The following is a 16,587-nucleotide window of genomic DNA, read 5'->3' on the forward strand; positions in this document are numbered from 1 at the left end:
AACTTGCCAACACTTCATATACAGAGCTATGTACCAGTGCAGTAGAGAATCTGGAAAATATGAAAGTTGAAATTAAAGGCATTGCCTGGAGGAGCAGAGCTGCTGAGATCAGCCTGGGCATTGACCTCAGGTGATGGGGTGTGCAGGTTGTCCTGCCTGAAAGCACAGGATTGTGCAGACCCAGATAGAGACTGGGGAAGGGCATCAGTCTGTGGGCTCCCAGTAATCCTCTGTGGGCTCCCAGTAATCCTCTTTTTGCCCACCAGCTGTTTCCTCTCTTAGGAGAGGCTGAGTTTCAGATCCAAAGCTCCTCTTTCTCCTGTTGGTGACCTGTACAGTCATCGAGCAAGAGGGACAGCTGGACACAGGGTGCTCCCAAGGTGTCTGTAGCATACCAGCAAACACGAGTGCTCCTCACAGACCTGGGGACCCTCTTGCTCAGAGGAGGAAAATTGCAGGTGAGGTCAGTTAAATTTCCTTCTCTTTCTCCGTGGCACTGTGACTTAGCCCATCACACTGCGCTTGGCCCGGATGCCACCCGTTAAAAGGACATTGTGTGTGAAGGACACCTCTGGGATCGTGTCCTGAGATCCTCTCCAGTCCCACAGCCCCTGTGCACGGCTGCCTGGAGATCATTTCCTGAGCTGCTGTTGCCCAGGAAACTTCCCCTTCAGCCGCAGAGGCTGAGAGTGCCGGTGGTTCTTTGTGCCATGGTTCAGCTGGAGGTGCTTGGGCCGTGTTCCTCGAGGTTTTGCAGCTGTGCCCTGCACTCATGGAGGGAGCTGCCATACTCAGTGTGCTGCTGGAGCTGCCATTGCCACCTCCCATCTGGGAAACCTGGCCTGAGTTAGTTCATCTGCAGGCAAGTTTGGCAAGACTGTAATACCGATCCCGCTCCCTCAGGTCATCCTGAGATGAAAAGAAGGATTAGCTTGTTGTTATTGTTTTTTTTTAGAGATAATTGGTATTTTTGTATCAGCACTGGTGTGGCAGCAGGACCAGGACAGTGCCTGTCCCCTGTGCTGCCACTGCTGAGGCACCTCCACTCTCGTGTCCAGTTCTGAGCTCTCATGGCAAGAAAAACACGGAGGGGCTGGAGCGTGTCCAGGGAAGGAATGGAGCTGGGGAAGGGGCTGGAGAGCCAGTGCTGTGAGGAGCAGCTGGGAAAGGGGCTCAGCATGGAGAAGAGGAAGCTCAGGGGGAACCTTCTCCAGGAGAGTAGAGCCAGGTTGGAGTCAGGCTCTGCTCACAGGGAACAAGGGACAAGATAAGAGGAAATGTCCTACAGGCTTTGCCAGGGGAGGCTCAGGGTGGACAGCAGCAGGAATTTCCCCATGGAAAGGGTGCTCAGGCATTGGAGGGAGCTGCCCAGGGAGGTTTGCAGTGCCCATCCCTGGATGTGTCCAAGGAACACCTGGAGGTGGCACTGAGTGCTCTGGGCTGGGGACAAGGTGGGGATGGGGCACAGCTTGGACTCGATGGTCTTGGAAGTCTCTTCCAACCTCAATGATTCAGTCATTCTGCTTCCAGCTGGCTGCAAAGCCAGAGGCTGATGACAGGGCTGAGGAGCTCTGGGAGGTCTGTGTGCTCTCCTGGAGCAGCAGATCAGAATTCAGATGAGGCTCCAGGCGGGTTTGTTGGAGTGGCACAGGACAGGCAGCGTGGGCTCTGTGCCGGGACATGAAAGCGCCGAGCGCTGCCAGCAGCAGGAGGCATTAATGAAATGTGCTCCTCTCGCTGGCTCCCTTTGAGCTGTCACCTGTGCCTACAGGAGCTGTGTTCCTGGGGCTCTGCAGCTCCCTGGTGCACAGCTCTGCCACCAGTGGAAATGGCCCTGCTAATGGGGACACAACTCCAGGCTGTTGTTTCTGCCACTGCTGGCGGATTTCGGGAGCTGTGGAGCAGAACCTCCCAGCCAGCAACATCTCCTCTGACAGGAGGATTACTGCCAGCAGTGGAGGCTTCTCAGAGTCTGACCCTTTGCTCTTTCCCTAGTACCTGATTTTGTTTGACAAAAAAGGATTATTAAAAAAAACCTCAGCCCCTCCACTGTGCACAAGGGGGATTTGTGGCTGTCCTAGGCTGGTTTTTGCTGCTGCCTGTACGTGAGTGCTCCTGGATCCCCAAAGACACCCTCAAATCCAAGCAAACATTCCTTGTGCAGGTGTGGTCACCATGACCACCCTTCTGCTTTGCAGGCTGCAAAGGGTTGTTTCTGTAAATCCATTGTGTCCACAGAACATTCTGTGTGGAAATCCTCTGCGTGTGTCTGTCTGTCAGGAGATGTCAGCAGGTGCAGGCTGCTCTCCAGGAGCTCCAGAGCCCCGAGTTGCACATGTTGGCTCCTCCTGCCTACCTGGGACCGAAGCAAAGTGCTAATTGTTGTGCAGATGTCATCTGCCAGGCAGGCAGGAGGCTGGAGGCTTGAAAGAGGCTGTGCTGTCATTTGCTACCAGCCTCCTCGGTACACGTGAGCTCTATTTTTATTGGGAGTGTGCGTTTGCTTTGCTTTCAGCCACTGCTTTGTTGAATTTCTTTTTTTTTTTCTTTTTATTTCCAGGCTTGCAGATAAAGTTTGAGAGATACATCTATTTTTCATTATTCCAGTTTTGCTGCTTGTTTTATAACTGAAAAAAACCCCAAAACCCTCAACCAAACCCAAAAACCTGTTACCTGTGTAAAAAGCAGCAGTTTGTTCTGAGATGAGAGGGAATTGTGTGTCGTGGTCACCCTGGACTGAGGACACTGAGCAGAAGATGAAGATCTTTTGGGAGCAGAGGGAGTTGGAACCTGCACTGAGCTCTGGGTGTGCCAGCTCAGGAGCCTGGTGTTGGCTGGAGCCTGCTTTTGCTTGGCCATGGCCCAGGAGAGAGATGGAGGCTCTGGCCACAGGTTGCCTTATGAAAACAGGGAGCTTTTCTTCTACTCCAGCTGTGGTTTAATAAGGGCTTGTGGGTCCTCGAGGTGGTTCTTTGACCCTTTGGGAAAGAGGAGACATGGAAGGAGGAAATGGGAGGTGATGCTTTCCTGCACTGTGTGAGTTAAGCAGGGGAACTCATTGGTCAGGGATGCTGTGAGTGTCAGAAATCCAGATCTGTTCCAAAGCAAATTAATGAGAAAAATCCAGTTGATGTGGTAGAGGTGGCTCAGAGGTAGGGGCTGCTGTTCAGGAAGGCTCTGGCTCAGGAGTTTTTGGCACATCAGGTGTACTGTTACCTCTGCTCCCCGCTCTGTCCCTCCCCTGTCCAGCACTGACCAGGGGGATGCGGGGGGTTGCTTTTTCTTTTTCTGGCAAAAACCAAGCAGGGAGAGGAAGAAGTGACAAGATGGAGTGGAGAGACAAGATTCCAGTGGAAGGGTGGAAGGAGAGGAGGCTTCTCTCCATGTCCCTGAAGGCTTCTGGGGGTGGAGGCTCTTTGGTGGCAGGAGCTGGCGTTTGGTACTGCTGTGAGCAGGTTTTCTGCTTTGTGGGACACAAAGCTGTTGCTTCGAGGAGGGAGGACTCTGCTCTCTGATGTGCCATCCTGATGGACAGCAAAGCAAGATATTTCGGACTGCGTGTAGGGGAGGAAATTCTTTAAAACCTGGATAGGAGTAGGAGCAGACTTGATGGAGGGATGAGTAATGAAGGAGTGTTTGAACGGAACTAATCAGTCCCATCTTCTTTCAAAAGACCTCATTTAGTTTAATTTAGCAGCGTGTAAATTTAGAGCCAATCAAAGGAAACACTTGTGCAGCCTGTGTGCTGGCAGGCTGCTGCTCTCCCTACCCCAGCAGCGAGCTGAAGGCCGTGGGTGGATCCCCAGCCTCGTGTGCGAGGCGCTGGGGGCACACGTGTGTGTGCTCACACTCGCAGGGTGGGCACACCAGCTCCGTGCCTGGGACTGCCACCAGCACAGCAGAACCCTTCGTTTTCCCCCTCTTTTGTTCAGCAGGAGGTCGGGGTGGCTCTGTGCCCTGGCTCCCCTGAGCCTGGCCAGAGCCAGCTCCTGGCCCCACGGCTCGGCTGAGCCGCTGCTCTGAGCAGCAGGGAAAGCCTTGTGCTGTAGGAACCACCAAGTAAACCTCGCTGACCTCTGCAAAATGTTGTTTTCCTCAAGAAAAACCTACATATGGATTAGATAAACCCCTGATCCTTGGACAGCTGGTCGTTTTGTTTAATTTGAATTAACACAGCTACTTCTGCGCTTAAAATGAGGCACAGGCATAAAAAGCCTTCACGGGATTGCTTTTTATTTTCCCCTGTAGTTGTCATCCATGGCATCGACACAGCAATTTTAAACAAGTCTTACAGGTCTCCTCATGTTTTCCAGGAGAGATATTATCCCCCCTGGGGTTGGTATAAGGCGCTTGGCATTACCTGTCACAAACCCCATTAGCAGGGAGCTGCTGCCCCAGGACCCCCAGTGCTCACACCTCGAGGTGTTTGTGCTTCCTGCTGTGTCACAGTGTTGTGTGAACAGTCCCAAAACCTGCAAAAACGGGGGGAAATAACCATGTGGTTTGTTTTGTTTGGCATTTCAGGCTGGTGGCGATGCCTCGCTGGGCCGGGCTCCTCTCCAGCGCTGCCAGAGCCAGCCTGCTGCTGCTGCTGGGCTCCCTGCTCTTCTCCTGCCCCAGCCTGAGCCACAGAGCACCTGTAAGTAACCTCCAGGCAGGTTTCACACTGAGAAAACATGGATGCTTCTTTGGCCTTTAAGGAAATGCCCGCTGTTCTTTAGGAAACCTCTCTCTCCTGCTTGAATTATGAAAACAAACCAAAAAAAGGGCTCTGCTGATTTCCGTGCAAATGAAGAATCACTTGTGTGGTGCTGCCCATTTTTTGCTGGAAACGCTAATGAAAATGGGGTATTGCAAAGCAACTGTGGCCAGGCAGTGACAGCAACACTTAAATGAACCAAGTCACATCCTTTTATCCTTACTGAGCATTTAAACCCCGGCACTTTTCCTGAGCAGAGCCGGTAAACATCAGCTGTCTCCATTATGTGTTTGAACAGATCCAGCACTGGGAGGCCTGGTGGTAAATTTACAATAGCCTGTATCACTAACTCCCTCTTGGATAATCACAGAGCCGTGGAAATCAGCTAAGTAATAACTGCTCCACTCACTCCTTTTTAGTCCTGTTGAGTCTTGGCTCAGAAAATGTTAACATTGATTTTCATCTGCAGAACCTGGGCTTTTATTCCTGTGATTGTTCCTGAGCTTTAACCGTTTGTTATAATTTGAACAATTCCAAGCCCCTGATGCACTCAGCAAAAGCAGGAGTTAAGATCTGGTTTTGTCCATCTCTGAAATTGCAGTCCCTTTCCACAGCTGAAATAAAAACATTCTATAGGTTTGTCAGCCATTGTTGTGCGTTACCACAATCACGAAATTGTGGAATTATTTAGGTTGGGAGAGACCTTTATGATCATTGAGTACAACCTGAGCACTGCCAAGGCCACCTCCAGCCCATGTCCCCAAGTGCCACATCCACACTGCCGTTGCTACTGTGCGTGTTCTGCTCAGGTTGACATTTCTGTTGCTCAAAAAGACTCTTCTAGGCTGGAAACGGATATTTATATGCAGAGCATCCAAATTCTGACAGAAAATGTGCATGCATTTCTTCCCAAAGAGTGGAAGAACTGAAGGCAGAATGTGTCCCAGAATTTCCAGTTAACCTCTGAATTTACTTATGTTTTTCCCTGTGAAAACATCCTGAGGATTAATATCCAAACACCTCATGAAGTGAGCTGTAACTCTATTCTAATTGCCAACAATTAGGACTAATCATTCCCTGTAGGGTGGTTATCTCAAATTCTTCAGCGGTGACTGAATTGGTGATCTCAGAAGCTGAAAATATTCCCTTCAGCAGACACTGAGCTGTGGGGATGATGAACCTGGGCCAGTTCTCAGTTCCTGTTGGAACCAGGACAGCTCAGACACAGGAGTCAGCGCCTGCTGTGAGAGTACAGGTCATTACTGTGCACTCTCCAGGGTTTTATGTGGCTCCTACCAGCTCCCCAGGGAGCTTTCCAAGGTTTCCCTCACAGCAAGGACTTTTTCCCCCTGCTGTTCTCCCCTGTTCTTCCCTTGCTGTGATGCCGAGCCACTCGTGCTGGCTGCTCTCCCACACCTCTGCCAGCCTCGTGCTGCACTTGCCATGGAGGTGGTGATTAAATCCCTTCCTCATTGTTTTAAAAGACTTGGAGAACACTGGGAGCGGGTGGAGAAGAGGATCCTCACATTTGTATCATGTGGGCAACTCGGTGTGTTTTTTCCTGTGTCCTATTTTGGAAAGAGCTGAACTATTTTAGCTGAAATCTTCTCTGAGCCTGAAATAAGTGCATTTAAGAAGAAGAAGAAAAAAACAAACCCAGCAAAAACCAGCAAAACAAAAACCCCCCAAAAACCCAAACCAACCAACAAGCCCTGAGGCATTCCACTCGTGTGGAAAATTTCAGCTGAAAAAGTTAAAAGTTTGACATATTTTTAGGCAAGGGAAAATGGGGTCTTACAATGTTACACAACCCTAATAATAGCCAGGGCTCCTGCCTCTGACTGAAATACAGGTGAGGCTCTGTGAGAGCTGGTTTGAAACCTGCAACCTGTTCTGGAATAGGAAATAAGCTGCATTGCTTTGTTCAGCACAAATGTCATGCTAGTTATGCATGTTTAACCTTTAATATACTTTAAATCTAAATTTAACCATGTGGAAAGAATCTCGGATGTCAAAAAAAAAAAAAAAAAAAAAAAAAAAATCTGCTGGCGAGGGAAAAAATTTTGTATTCTCAGCCATCACTAAATTACCCAGATGCAATTGCTAATGAGCTGAATCTCTTCTCTCCAAAAGGAGTTTGCCCTTACAAAAATAGAAGAGAGCGACATAAAAGATGCCAGTGGGAAGGAGCCGGTGACAGAGGATGACGCTGATCCTGAGGACCTGGAAGTGTTTTACCCCACGGATCAGTGGCAATCCCTGCGTCCAGGTAACTGCTGCTGGCTAATTATAGCATCCTCTGGAGCCCCACCTGCCAGCCCTGGCAGGAGCCCTGCAGACACTCAGAGTTTGTTCCCCTGACAATGTTCTGCTGCTGTTCACACCGGAGGAGGACTGGGTGACCCAGGGCAGGGACTGGGGGCTCTGAGCGAAGTGTCCGACCAGGGGAGCGCTTGCTCCAGGGCTTTGAGGCCACAGGAGGAGTGGGCTGCCAGCCCCCCTTGGGGGTGAGGGGCTGTCTCTGTCACTGGCTCCACAGCCCTTTCTCTCTCCATTTGTCCAGGGCTGGGTTTTATAACGTTTGCTGGCACGTGGATTCCCAGGTCTGCTGAGCTCCGGTGTGGAGCTGCTCAGTGGCAAGCTGATTAGGAGCTGTTGCTGGAGCACTGCACAGCTTTTTAACAATGGGTTTTCTGTTCCTCAGCTGTTTGAAAGCTAGCTTTTATTTCCATCCGTGCAAACCACAAAAAAATCTCTTCCCTTTCTTTGGGTTGGTGTCTTTCATTAGATGTGCCTGGAACTCGATGGTGAGAGGAGCCCAGCAGAGCAGCTTGGCCTCCGCATGCTGGGGAGGCTCTGGAGGGGCCAAACCCATTCCAACACACACAGATGCACGTGTGCATACATATTTCAACAATTAGCCTGTCTCTGGGGTCCTGGACGAGCTGTTTAATCCACTTGTGCTTTGGTGTCCTCATGTATATGCAGGTGTAATACCTTCCCACCTCACAAGGGTGAACTAAGTAGTACTTAATTTTTATAAAGTGCTCTGAATTTAAGAGCTTTATCCCATGCTCGGTATTAGCATTGAATGAATAAGTATGGGTTCCATTTGTCTTGAAATTTCTGCCAAATATAGCAGAATGGCTTTTCCAAATGTAAATCTTTGTATAACATAAATGGCTACAAAAGCCCCTGTGTTCCACAAAGCCGCAGTATATACTTATATTCCATTTCTGTACCATTATGTATGGAAGGCGTGTGGTGTCCCTGCTCATTATTCAGCCTGGCAGATCCCCACCAGCTTTGTTGGAGCAGAACATGTACATACTTGCAATCATTAGAAACCTCATTGCAGGGTTTGTTCACAAGCTCCTTCTCCACTGCTCGGGTGCCTTATTCCGCTTCATTTCCGTAGTTATTCCATGTTGAGCACATGCAGTGAAGGGCTTGTGGAAGTGGGGAGCTTGTCAGTATTCACAGAGGAGAGTGATTCTGGTTATTCTTGTAAGGACTTAAATGGTGTCCTGCCTCCTGCTCTGGCTGCTGCAGATCCCAGCACTGGGGACATGGCACAAAGAGGAGTCTCCTACTGCCGTTCTGGGTTTCTGTCTCCTGGGGGTTCCTCAGGAGCAAGATCTCTGTGAGGACTGGCACTCACACCTTCAGCACGTTCTGGCCAAGGCTGGGGACACCTGCACGAGCCCATCCCTGCAGCCTGTGGGCCCGAGGCTGTCCCGGTGTGAGCAGAGCTCTGTGCTGGGCAGGGCCTGGCACGGGGGGAGCGGCTGCTGTGGCTGCACAAGGATGCTCCTTTTGGTGCTGCAGCAGAGCCACACCTTGGCAGTGTGTCTCATGCCCTGCTTCTGCATCTTGCTGTGTTTTCCATGTGGTTGCACCCAGTGGGAGCCGAGCAGAGCCTAGCTGGGCTGGGCTCAGGGGTTTGCCTTCTGCTGCCCATCTCTCCAGGGCACCCCCTCTCCCTCTCCTGCACTATCCCTGCGGCAAACTGGGCCAGTCTCTCTGGGGGAAGCGAATGTTTGAATTTAAAATCTGGATCTACACTTCTGAACGCTGGCAGGGAGCTTGGAGCTGCGTTTCCCCCATCTCACTCCTGTTTCAACTTGTTCCTCTTCGGATCTCACGCAGGATTTTTGTGCTTCTCTACAATGGTGCAGCAGCTCATCTTTTATAGATGCATTCCCAGTTTTCCTCTGCTGAGTTTCTAGTTCCCTGTTGCTAATTGCATCAATCCACGTTTCCACCGAGACTGCAGCAGTGTCATCAACCTGTAACCTGTCAAATCCCCCCCAAATTCGATTGTTATTGTATCTCTAACGCTTTAGGCGCTTGTTCCTCGCTGTCTACAGTGTGAGCTGGATTTTGATCAAGTGCTTCCTTGCACTTTGAGCACACTTCAAGCTGCTGGAGGTAGCTGGATGCAAACACAGAGAGACAGTTGCCCTAAGAGCTGTGCTGCCTGTAATCTGGAAGCAAGACCAGTTGTCTCTTCTGCCAGGCAGCCAGAGCTGATGGCTCTGGAAGGGTTGGTGAAACTTCCCAAAGCCCTTTAACACTTGGTTAGGCATTCTTTCTCCCTCAGCACTAAATAATGCACCAGGTGCAGGGCTCAGACTGAAAGGAGAACATGTGCCTCAGAAAGGCTTCCAGCACCTCTGCTACTGGACTTCTTGGCATCATCTGTGGGGCTTTTTCTCCTGTCTGTGGTTGGAGTCCACAGGACCCTGCGGGTTCTTTGGGGTTCAGTGAGTGGGACTGTGGTGTCCTCTGAACAAAGGCTCACATCCTGCTCAGATCCTCATGGACAGGTGACTGCTCCTTCCAGCACAGACACAGAGTTTGTTGGAAGCTGTGTTTCCTCTGCTGTCTTTTTCCTTTCAGAATACACTTTCTCCAGGAGACAGGACCCTTGGGAGCTGGAACCTCTTTTTGCTTTTGTTATTTGGGCACCAAATTTCCCAATATTTTGTTTAGCATCCCTGATAATGACTGGAAGTTGGATTGCTCAGACCATCTAGTTGTATCACTGAGCAGCAGATTTTCCACTCAGCATTAGGGTGGGAAATTTTCCACCCAGCAGAGGCTCCTCTGGAAAGACTTTCCTGTGAAGATTCAGAAAAAGGATATAAGAGGCAGGGGTTTAATTGAGAAAGGAAAAGGGGGTTAATCACACCCCCAGCAGTGATGAGGGGAGAACTGGGGCCCCACAGGGCTTCTGCTCTGCCCATGCCCATGGCAGCAGCACTTTGCTGCTCCCTGATGTGGCAGAAACCCTCTGGCAGGTTTTCCAGCTGACAGTTGGGAGTTAATGAGTCCAGTTTCCAATCCAGATGGACAAGTGAGAACCTCCTCTGCCCAAACCATCACAATATTTACAGATTGCTGTGTGGACAGGCAGCAGTGGGGCAGGGAGGCTGCCTCTGCTGCCTGCAGGCTGGAGGGATGGAGCAGAGCCTGGCACCGTGACTGGCACAGTGCAGCGTGGATCTCTCTGGGGTTTGGATGGATGTCTCAGGGCAGAGCAGGGAGCTTGGCTGGCCTGCACTTTCAGCTGTGGTTACAGCTCTGCCTTGCAGAGCTGAACCTGCAGTGACTCCCCAGCGTTTGTGCTGCCCAGACTCATTTTCTCAAGTGCCTGATTATATCACAGTTAAAAACCAAGGAGCCATAGCTGCTGCTGCTGGTCAGGATGCCAGAGTGAAGCTGATGTGAGCATGCTGTTGGTGCTGCTTCTGCAGAAATGAAACCATCTTGTGTTCAGCAGGGAGCCAGTGATACATTGCTTGGCATTTAAATATCCATGGCTGCAGCTCCTGAGGATCCTCAGGCTGTCTTTGCTGCTCTGACTTGTCACGGGTCTTCTCCCATCTCATTTGCTGCTCAAACAAGGTTTTACACCTGTGCAAACACAGTTTTCAAGGCAGCCACGTTGGGGAGGTGTTTTCAGAGGCTGCTTTGAAGGATTTGCTGTGGAAGAGCAGGACTGAGGATGGGGAATAACTCGGTCCAGTTTCATTGCCAGTCTGTCTTCCAGGAGATTTTGGTGGCCAAATGAGCCAGTGCTGCTTTAATCTGAGAAGAAATTCCTAAAGCTGGAGGAGGAAGGAGGCAGGAGGGATGCCTTTGGCTCAGGAGTGCTGTGCTATGGCCCATGGTGGTGACGTGGTGGCTGCCAGGGTCCCCTTGCCCCTTGTCTGTGGGTGCCGTGCTCCCACTGCTCTGGGATCTCCTGAGCTGCAGCAGCTCTTGCTAATTGCCTTGCTGAATTAATCACTGTCCAAACCATTGGCTTCTTGCTGACCTGGACCTAACTCAGACAGCGCTGGGCAGGTCTCTGAAATATTTATGGCAGCACGGTCAAGAGAGGGCTGTGAAACACAGAGTGAAACCACCAGGGTACGCTCGTTTTTGCAAAGTTTGACTTGTCTAATCCAGGAAATAGGAGCCTCATCAGATCAGCACAGATTTGCATACAGAGGGAAGGCAAATGGAATTTTAAAAACCTCATCTATACTAGATGATATGTTTCTTCTCTGGATTTCTTTATAAAATGACTTGTTAGTGATGTGCAGAGGGGAGAAATCTCGACTCTGGAGTTGTTATAATCTTGTCTGGCCAGCGATGGGAGAGCTGGAGGATGATTCCAGCAGGTAGGAAAGGCCAGGCTGACATGAAAGCAAATGATCAGTGCTTGGAAGCTGAGTTATGGTCCCTGGTAGCTCTCCCTCTGCTTGTTTTCAATCTGACCTCTTGCACAGGAGGCTTTTCATCTCCTAAATGTATCTTGTTCCTGTCCTTTTCATTGCCAGCTGCTTTCACGGGCTCCTCTCTCAGCTTCCTTCCCTCGTGGGCTTTCCTTTGCCTCTCACCTTCACATCACAGCGTGCACAGTGTCCCTAACACTGGCTTGTGCCTCATTCCAAGTCCTTGGCAGAAGTGCTGGGGCTGAAGCTCCAGGTGCTGCTCCTGCCGTGGGTGTGGGGCAGTGCCTGGCAGATGTGGCACATCTGGCACGTTCTGCATGTCCCCTCCTGGGCTGGCCAAGAGGGACAGTGGTGTTCCCCTGCCTGCTGTTGGTGAAAGGACAGGACTGGGGCTCAGGAGATGCTGGGACAGGGAGCAGACAGGAGGTTCCCAGCCCTCTGCTCCAGCAGGGAGCATTTGGAGAATGCCAGCTCTGGACAGGAGACACAGCACGAGCATCCCTCCCCATGGCTTATTTCAGCATTTCTGTAATCAATTGGGAGCCAGTTTTTGCCCTCCAAATTCAGCTAAAACTTCTCTTCTGTCATTTCCAGAGGTGACAGTGTCCTGGCAGCGCTGGTGTGGTGAGAAAAAGCCCTACATGTACTGCTTGGATTGCTCAGGTTGAGGAGCAAAGTGGGCTTGGGGTGGGTTTTTGGTGTCAGGTCAGTCCTGTCCCTCACTGGTTTCATTAAACAAATTGGTTACAAAAGTCTTTTGCAGTGATGCTCCTCCTGCCAAAAACCAACTGTGCTTCTGAGCAGCCAGAATAAAAGTCTGCAGCTTCTCTAACATGCAGCCATGGGCTAGGCTGTAGGGCACTGCCTAAACAAGGGTGCAGTGCCGTGTTGTCATGAGCCAAGCTGTGACTCCTGGTAGTGGTTTGTGGAATTCTGAGCCCTGCAGGATATTCCAGGTGATCTGGAGTGATCATAAACCAGGGGATGAGGTGCTGAGAGTCAAGCAGTGGTTTCAGTGCAACAGGAGGAGGTTAAGCTGCAGCTTTCAGAATAATTTCAAACTTCGCTTTAACGACGCTCAGGGTGCTGGTGCTGTAATAGCAGTAGACATCAGCAGTGGGAATCATTCCCATGGTTAAATTTACATTGTTTGGTGGGGGAAAAGTGCTTTGAAAGAAGAGAGACTGTTTCCCAGAGAAGACATCTCTCATTGCTTTCTTTTATCTCCTCCCTGCCAAGCCGGGGATGCTGTGAGCGTGTGAGCTGCTGAGAGGTGCTTAAATGTGTGCTGGGTGATGAGGAATATCTTGCTCTGGTTTTTATGTGCAAGCAGGCTGTATTTTCTGCAATAACTCTAATAACCTTCGTGTGGCTGTTTAGAAGGATGAACCTCATTAAAGAAGAGGTATTTAATAACAGGCCTATTTTTATCTCTGTCTTTATCTAACAGTCTGCACATTTATTTCAAGCTTGTAACGGTGCTTTGGAAGAAAAATGTTTTCCCTCCTCTAAAATGTTTTGGCAGTGCCTCCAGCCTCGGTTGTCTTGAATTTCCAGTTTGGCTATCATCCCTCCTCCTCCCAAAGCCAGCAAGCCACACCAGGCCCACGCCTCCAACATTTTCCTTGGGTATTATGGGAATGTGGCTTCAAAACGTGGGACTTGGGTCCCAGGGTCACTGAAACAGTTCTGAGGGTTTGATCAAACATAATCACAGCAACTCCCTCAGGCTTCAAATGTGTGATCTTGTGTGGGACAAGCCCTGCAGGCATTGCAGTGTTTGCTGCAGGATGGGATTGACCACACGCTCTGGGAGAGGCTGCAGCTCTGGGGCTCGGGCATTCCTGCAGACTTTATTATTTTAGTTCCCACCCCCCCTCTAAATTTTTCAGCTTTATCCTGTAATTTCACAAATTAAAACCTGACCTACAGAAACCTTGTAGACATTGTGTTTTCAGCCCATTGTATTTGTCTGCAGGGGGTGATGGAGGCAGTCCCAGCCCCGAGGGGATGCACCATGTTCCCAGCTCCTTCCCCATCCCTCCCTTTGGCACTGCCGGCTCCGTGTTCAGACCCTGCCCTGGACTTGCTGGAGCAGAGAAGTGCCTGATCCTGTGGCTGGGATGACCATTCCTGAGCCCTTTTCCTGGGATACACGTGGCCATGTGCTCCAGGAGCTGCTGGGTTTGGGCCCTGGGATGTGTGTGGCAGCTGTTACAAAAACTTGGCTCTAGGGCTAATCCCTGGCTTTTCCTTGCTGTTCAGTCTGGATCATGCACATCCCTGAACCACAGTTGTGCAGCAGTGTCTTTTTCCATAACTAGGGAGTATTTTCCATGGTCTTGCTCAGGCCCTTCCTCTCTGCAGTTTCCCCCATGGGCTGAAGCCTGACTTAGTGGAACTTCCAGAGAACTGATTCTGGGTGGGCAAGGACAAGCTCAGAAGGTTTTCAGGTGGTCAGCACAGCCAGATGGCTCCTGTGAGGAAAATTTCACTTGCCCCATCACATTCCTTGCCTGCAAATCATGTTCTTGCTCAGACGGTGCTCCAGCTTTTTCTTTTCTTCTTTTTTCTCTTTCCCTTTTTCTTTCCTAAGTTATTCAGTTTTCCATACATTTATTTATAGGGTCACACAACAAGTCTGCTTTTTAAACCACAGATCCTCCCAGAGCCACGTGCTGGGCCTGCTCCATTCTGGTGTAAAAGCACCTTGCTCCTCTGAGGAAAACTCAGAATATCCATCCAGCTGTCCTGACTGAGAGAGGCATTTTCTCTGAACCCTGCCCTCTGTTCATTTCAGAATCTGCAGGGAATTTGGGACATAAATTAAAAAGCTATTTGATGCTCCTTGAAGCTGGTTTTGCATTTGTTCTTACCTGAATGCACACTGAGACAAATGGCTCTGCTTTACTGAAGCTGCTTCCTTTAGCATCCTGAGGAAGCTTCCGAGGTAAAAAATAAATATGGTTCTGTTTTTCCAGCAAAAGCTGGGGAAAGAAATGTAATCTCCTTGGGTTTGTCCTGATGTTTTGTAGAACTAATTCACATTTATTGGAAGAACTCTTCCACGCTAGATTCACATTTAATTTTTTATTAAGTGTTTACATTTTGGAAGGAGTAAGGGTGGTGGTGTTGGAAATTCTAATGAGGGACAACATTTCTGATTCAAAAGATCTTTCTTCAGTCCAGAGATTCCTTTTCCTCTCTCCTGATTTTTCTGCCTGCTCCTTAAGACTGCAGGAAGTTTTGCTTGGGTCATTCACTTGCAACAGGATGTTATCTGAATACAGAATTAATGTATGCAGGCTGTCACTTGGAATTGCTGCTATTCTGCTGCTGGAGAGCTCCCAGGGTTGCAGAGTCCTTTAAAGCAGCAATAACAGGAATGTGCCTGTGATCCTGTAAAGCCAGAGGAGGAACATGGAGCTGCAAGTCTCTCCCATCACTGCGGGGTGTGAATAAATAGATCTAATCAACAATTTACATGTTAGCCCCAGACCAGGTTTTATTTTTAGGATGAGTCATTCAGCCCAAGAGAAACCTCTGCATCTCGGGCTGCTGGTGTTTCTAAAAACATCTCTAAGTGATCACTGAGGCTGGATTTTAAGCTGCATTTACATTTTGATAGAATCTGCTGCTTTTCTTATCTGACACAAAGCCCACCTGATCTTCATTAATTACACTATCATTCCACCTGCTAACCAGGGTGCTGCTAATTACAGTTATCTCCCTGTTCTTCACCGGATAATACACAAAAACTTGTTATCCCTGGCTGTATCTGGATTAGCTGGAGCTGTAAGGAGGTGGCACTTGGGATGGTTTTACAGGTGGAGTGAAGGTATTTATAGACTGTCTGAGGGAAAGCTGGAGGAGTGGCTGCTGTCCCGTTGGCTGTGCTGCCATTCCAAAACACCTCCACGGCAAAATATTCTGAGAACACTGCTTAAACATAGAACAGTCTGGTTACTGCAGGGTGACTGGGGCAGGCCAGCTCCACAGGAGAGGTGGTGGAGTCCTGGGACATCCCAGACCCTCCTGAGCACAGGCCTAGGGCTGGAGGTGACCCTGCCTGAGCAGGGGTTGACCCCAGAGGTGTTTCCAGCCTCGGCTGTCAGGGACTGTGTGGCAGTGGTGTTTTTGAGACAAAATATCTCAAGGCGGCTTCACAGAGAGCTGCAAGCCCTGGTGGTGCTGACTGGGGGAGCTGACTGCTCCCCCACTAATACCAGCTGCAGTCAGGGTGGGGCAAGCACACAAAGGTCTTCTTTGAAAAGAGGCAGCAGAAAACGTCTGAGCTTCTGGGGAGCTGTGGGCTCAGAGGGCTGGAGCCAGCAGCCAGAGGCTGCAGGGAAGGTCCCCCATGAGGGCAGAGCCTTTGCTGGAAGAGGCTTTTCACTTGACTCCTGTTTCATCATCCTTCCACACACTGATCTCTTCAGATGCTCTTTAAGCCTTTGGATTGCTTTCTGACGGGGAAAGGACTCGTCCTGGACGAGGAGCAGAGCCAGGCTGCTGAGGAGAGCTTGTAGCTGTCAGCTGGCACAAGAGAAGGGAGATGGAGACTCCTCCAGCCCAGGCTGTGGTCAGAGGTGTGAAGGAGATGAGGAGATTTTCACACTCTCGTCCATCCACTGCCAAGTTCTCAGGTTGAACACACCTGCACTCCCTGTTTGTACTGTCTGCAGTACTTGATAAACTGATAGATGTGAGTTTGGGTTTTTTTGTTGCTCTTTTTTATTCTGAGGAGGACTAAAGATGGTTCACATGATTTCTTTTGTGCCTTCTGCAGTGCAGGTGATGCAGGCAGGGATGGAACAACGACACCTTTGTACTTGTCAAGTCTCCGTCCGCCCCCAAGGCGCTGCCTGAAGCTCAAAGGTGATTTTCTTGCAGACTTAGAACACTACACCAGCAGGGTGAACAAGAAGCTCAGTGGAGACCATGCTCCAGAAAAACTATCCATGGTCCAAAAGCTAAATCTGGAACCATGGAACCACACTGCAGTGGTAGCTGAGCTGGGAATGCTGAATGGGGAGGTTTCCTGCAGTTCTGGCACAAAGACCCACGGGTCCTCTGCTTCTCCATGAGGACCTTTGGTTCTCCATGGTCCTCCATAAGGACCTCTGGTTCTCCTTGAGAACTTCTGGTTCCCCATGGTTCTCC

General features: G+C 50.0%; 1 protein-coding gene across 2 annotated transcripts in view; it reads left to right on the top strand.

Moving 5' to 3' along the window:
- LOC107210794 (nucleotide exchange factor SIL1-like) overlaps positions 1 to 16,587 on the top strand; it is a 50,126-nt gene that overhangs the window by 17,208 nt on the left and 16,331 nt on the right. For both annotated transcript variants that reach the window (XM_015642080.1, XM_015642081.3), the window contains exons 2-3: positions 4,525 to 4,639; positions 6,833 to 6,968. In XM_015642080.1, the coding sequence (XP_015497566.1) occupies positions 4,525 to 4,639; positions 6,833 to 6,968 (251 nt within the window). The remainder of the gene's footprint in view (positions 1 to 4,524; positions 4,640 to 6,832; positions 6,969 to 16,587) is intronic.

Source organism: Parus major, chromosome 13 (genome assembly GCF_001522545.3).
Source record: "Parus major isolate Abel chromosome 13, Parus_major1.1, whole genome shotgun sequence".
NCBI lineage: Eukaryota > Metazoa > Chordata > Aves > Passeriformes > Paridae > Parus > Parus major.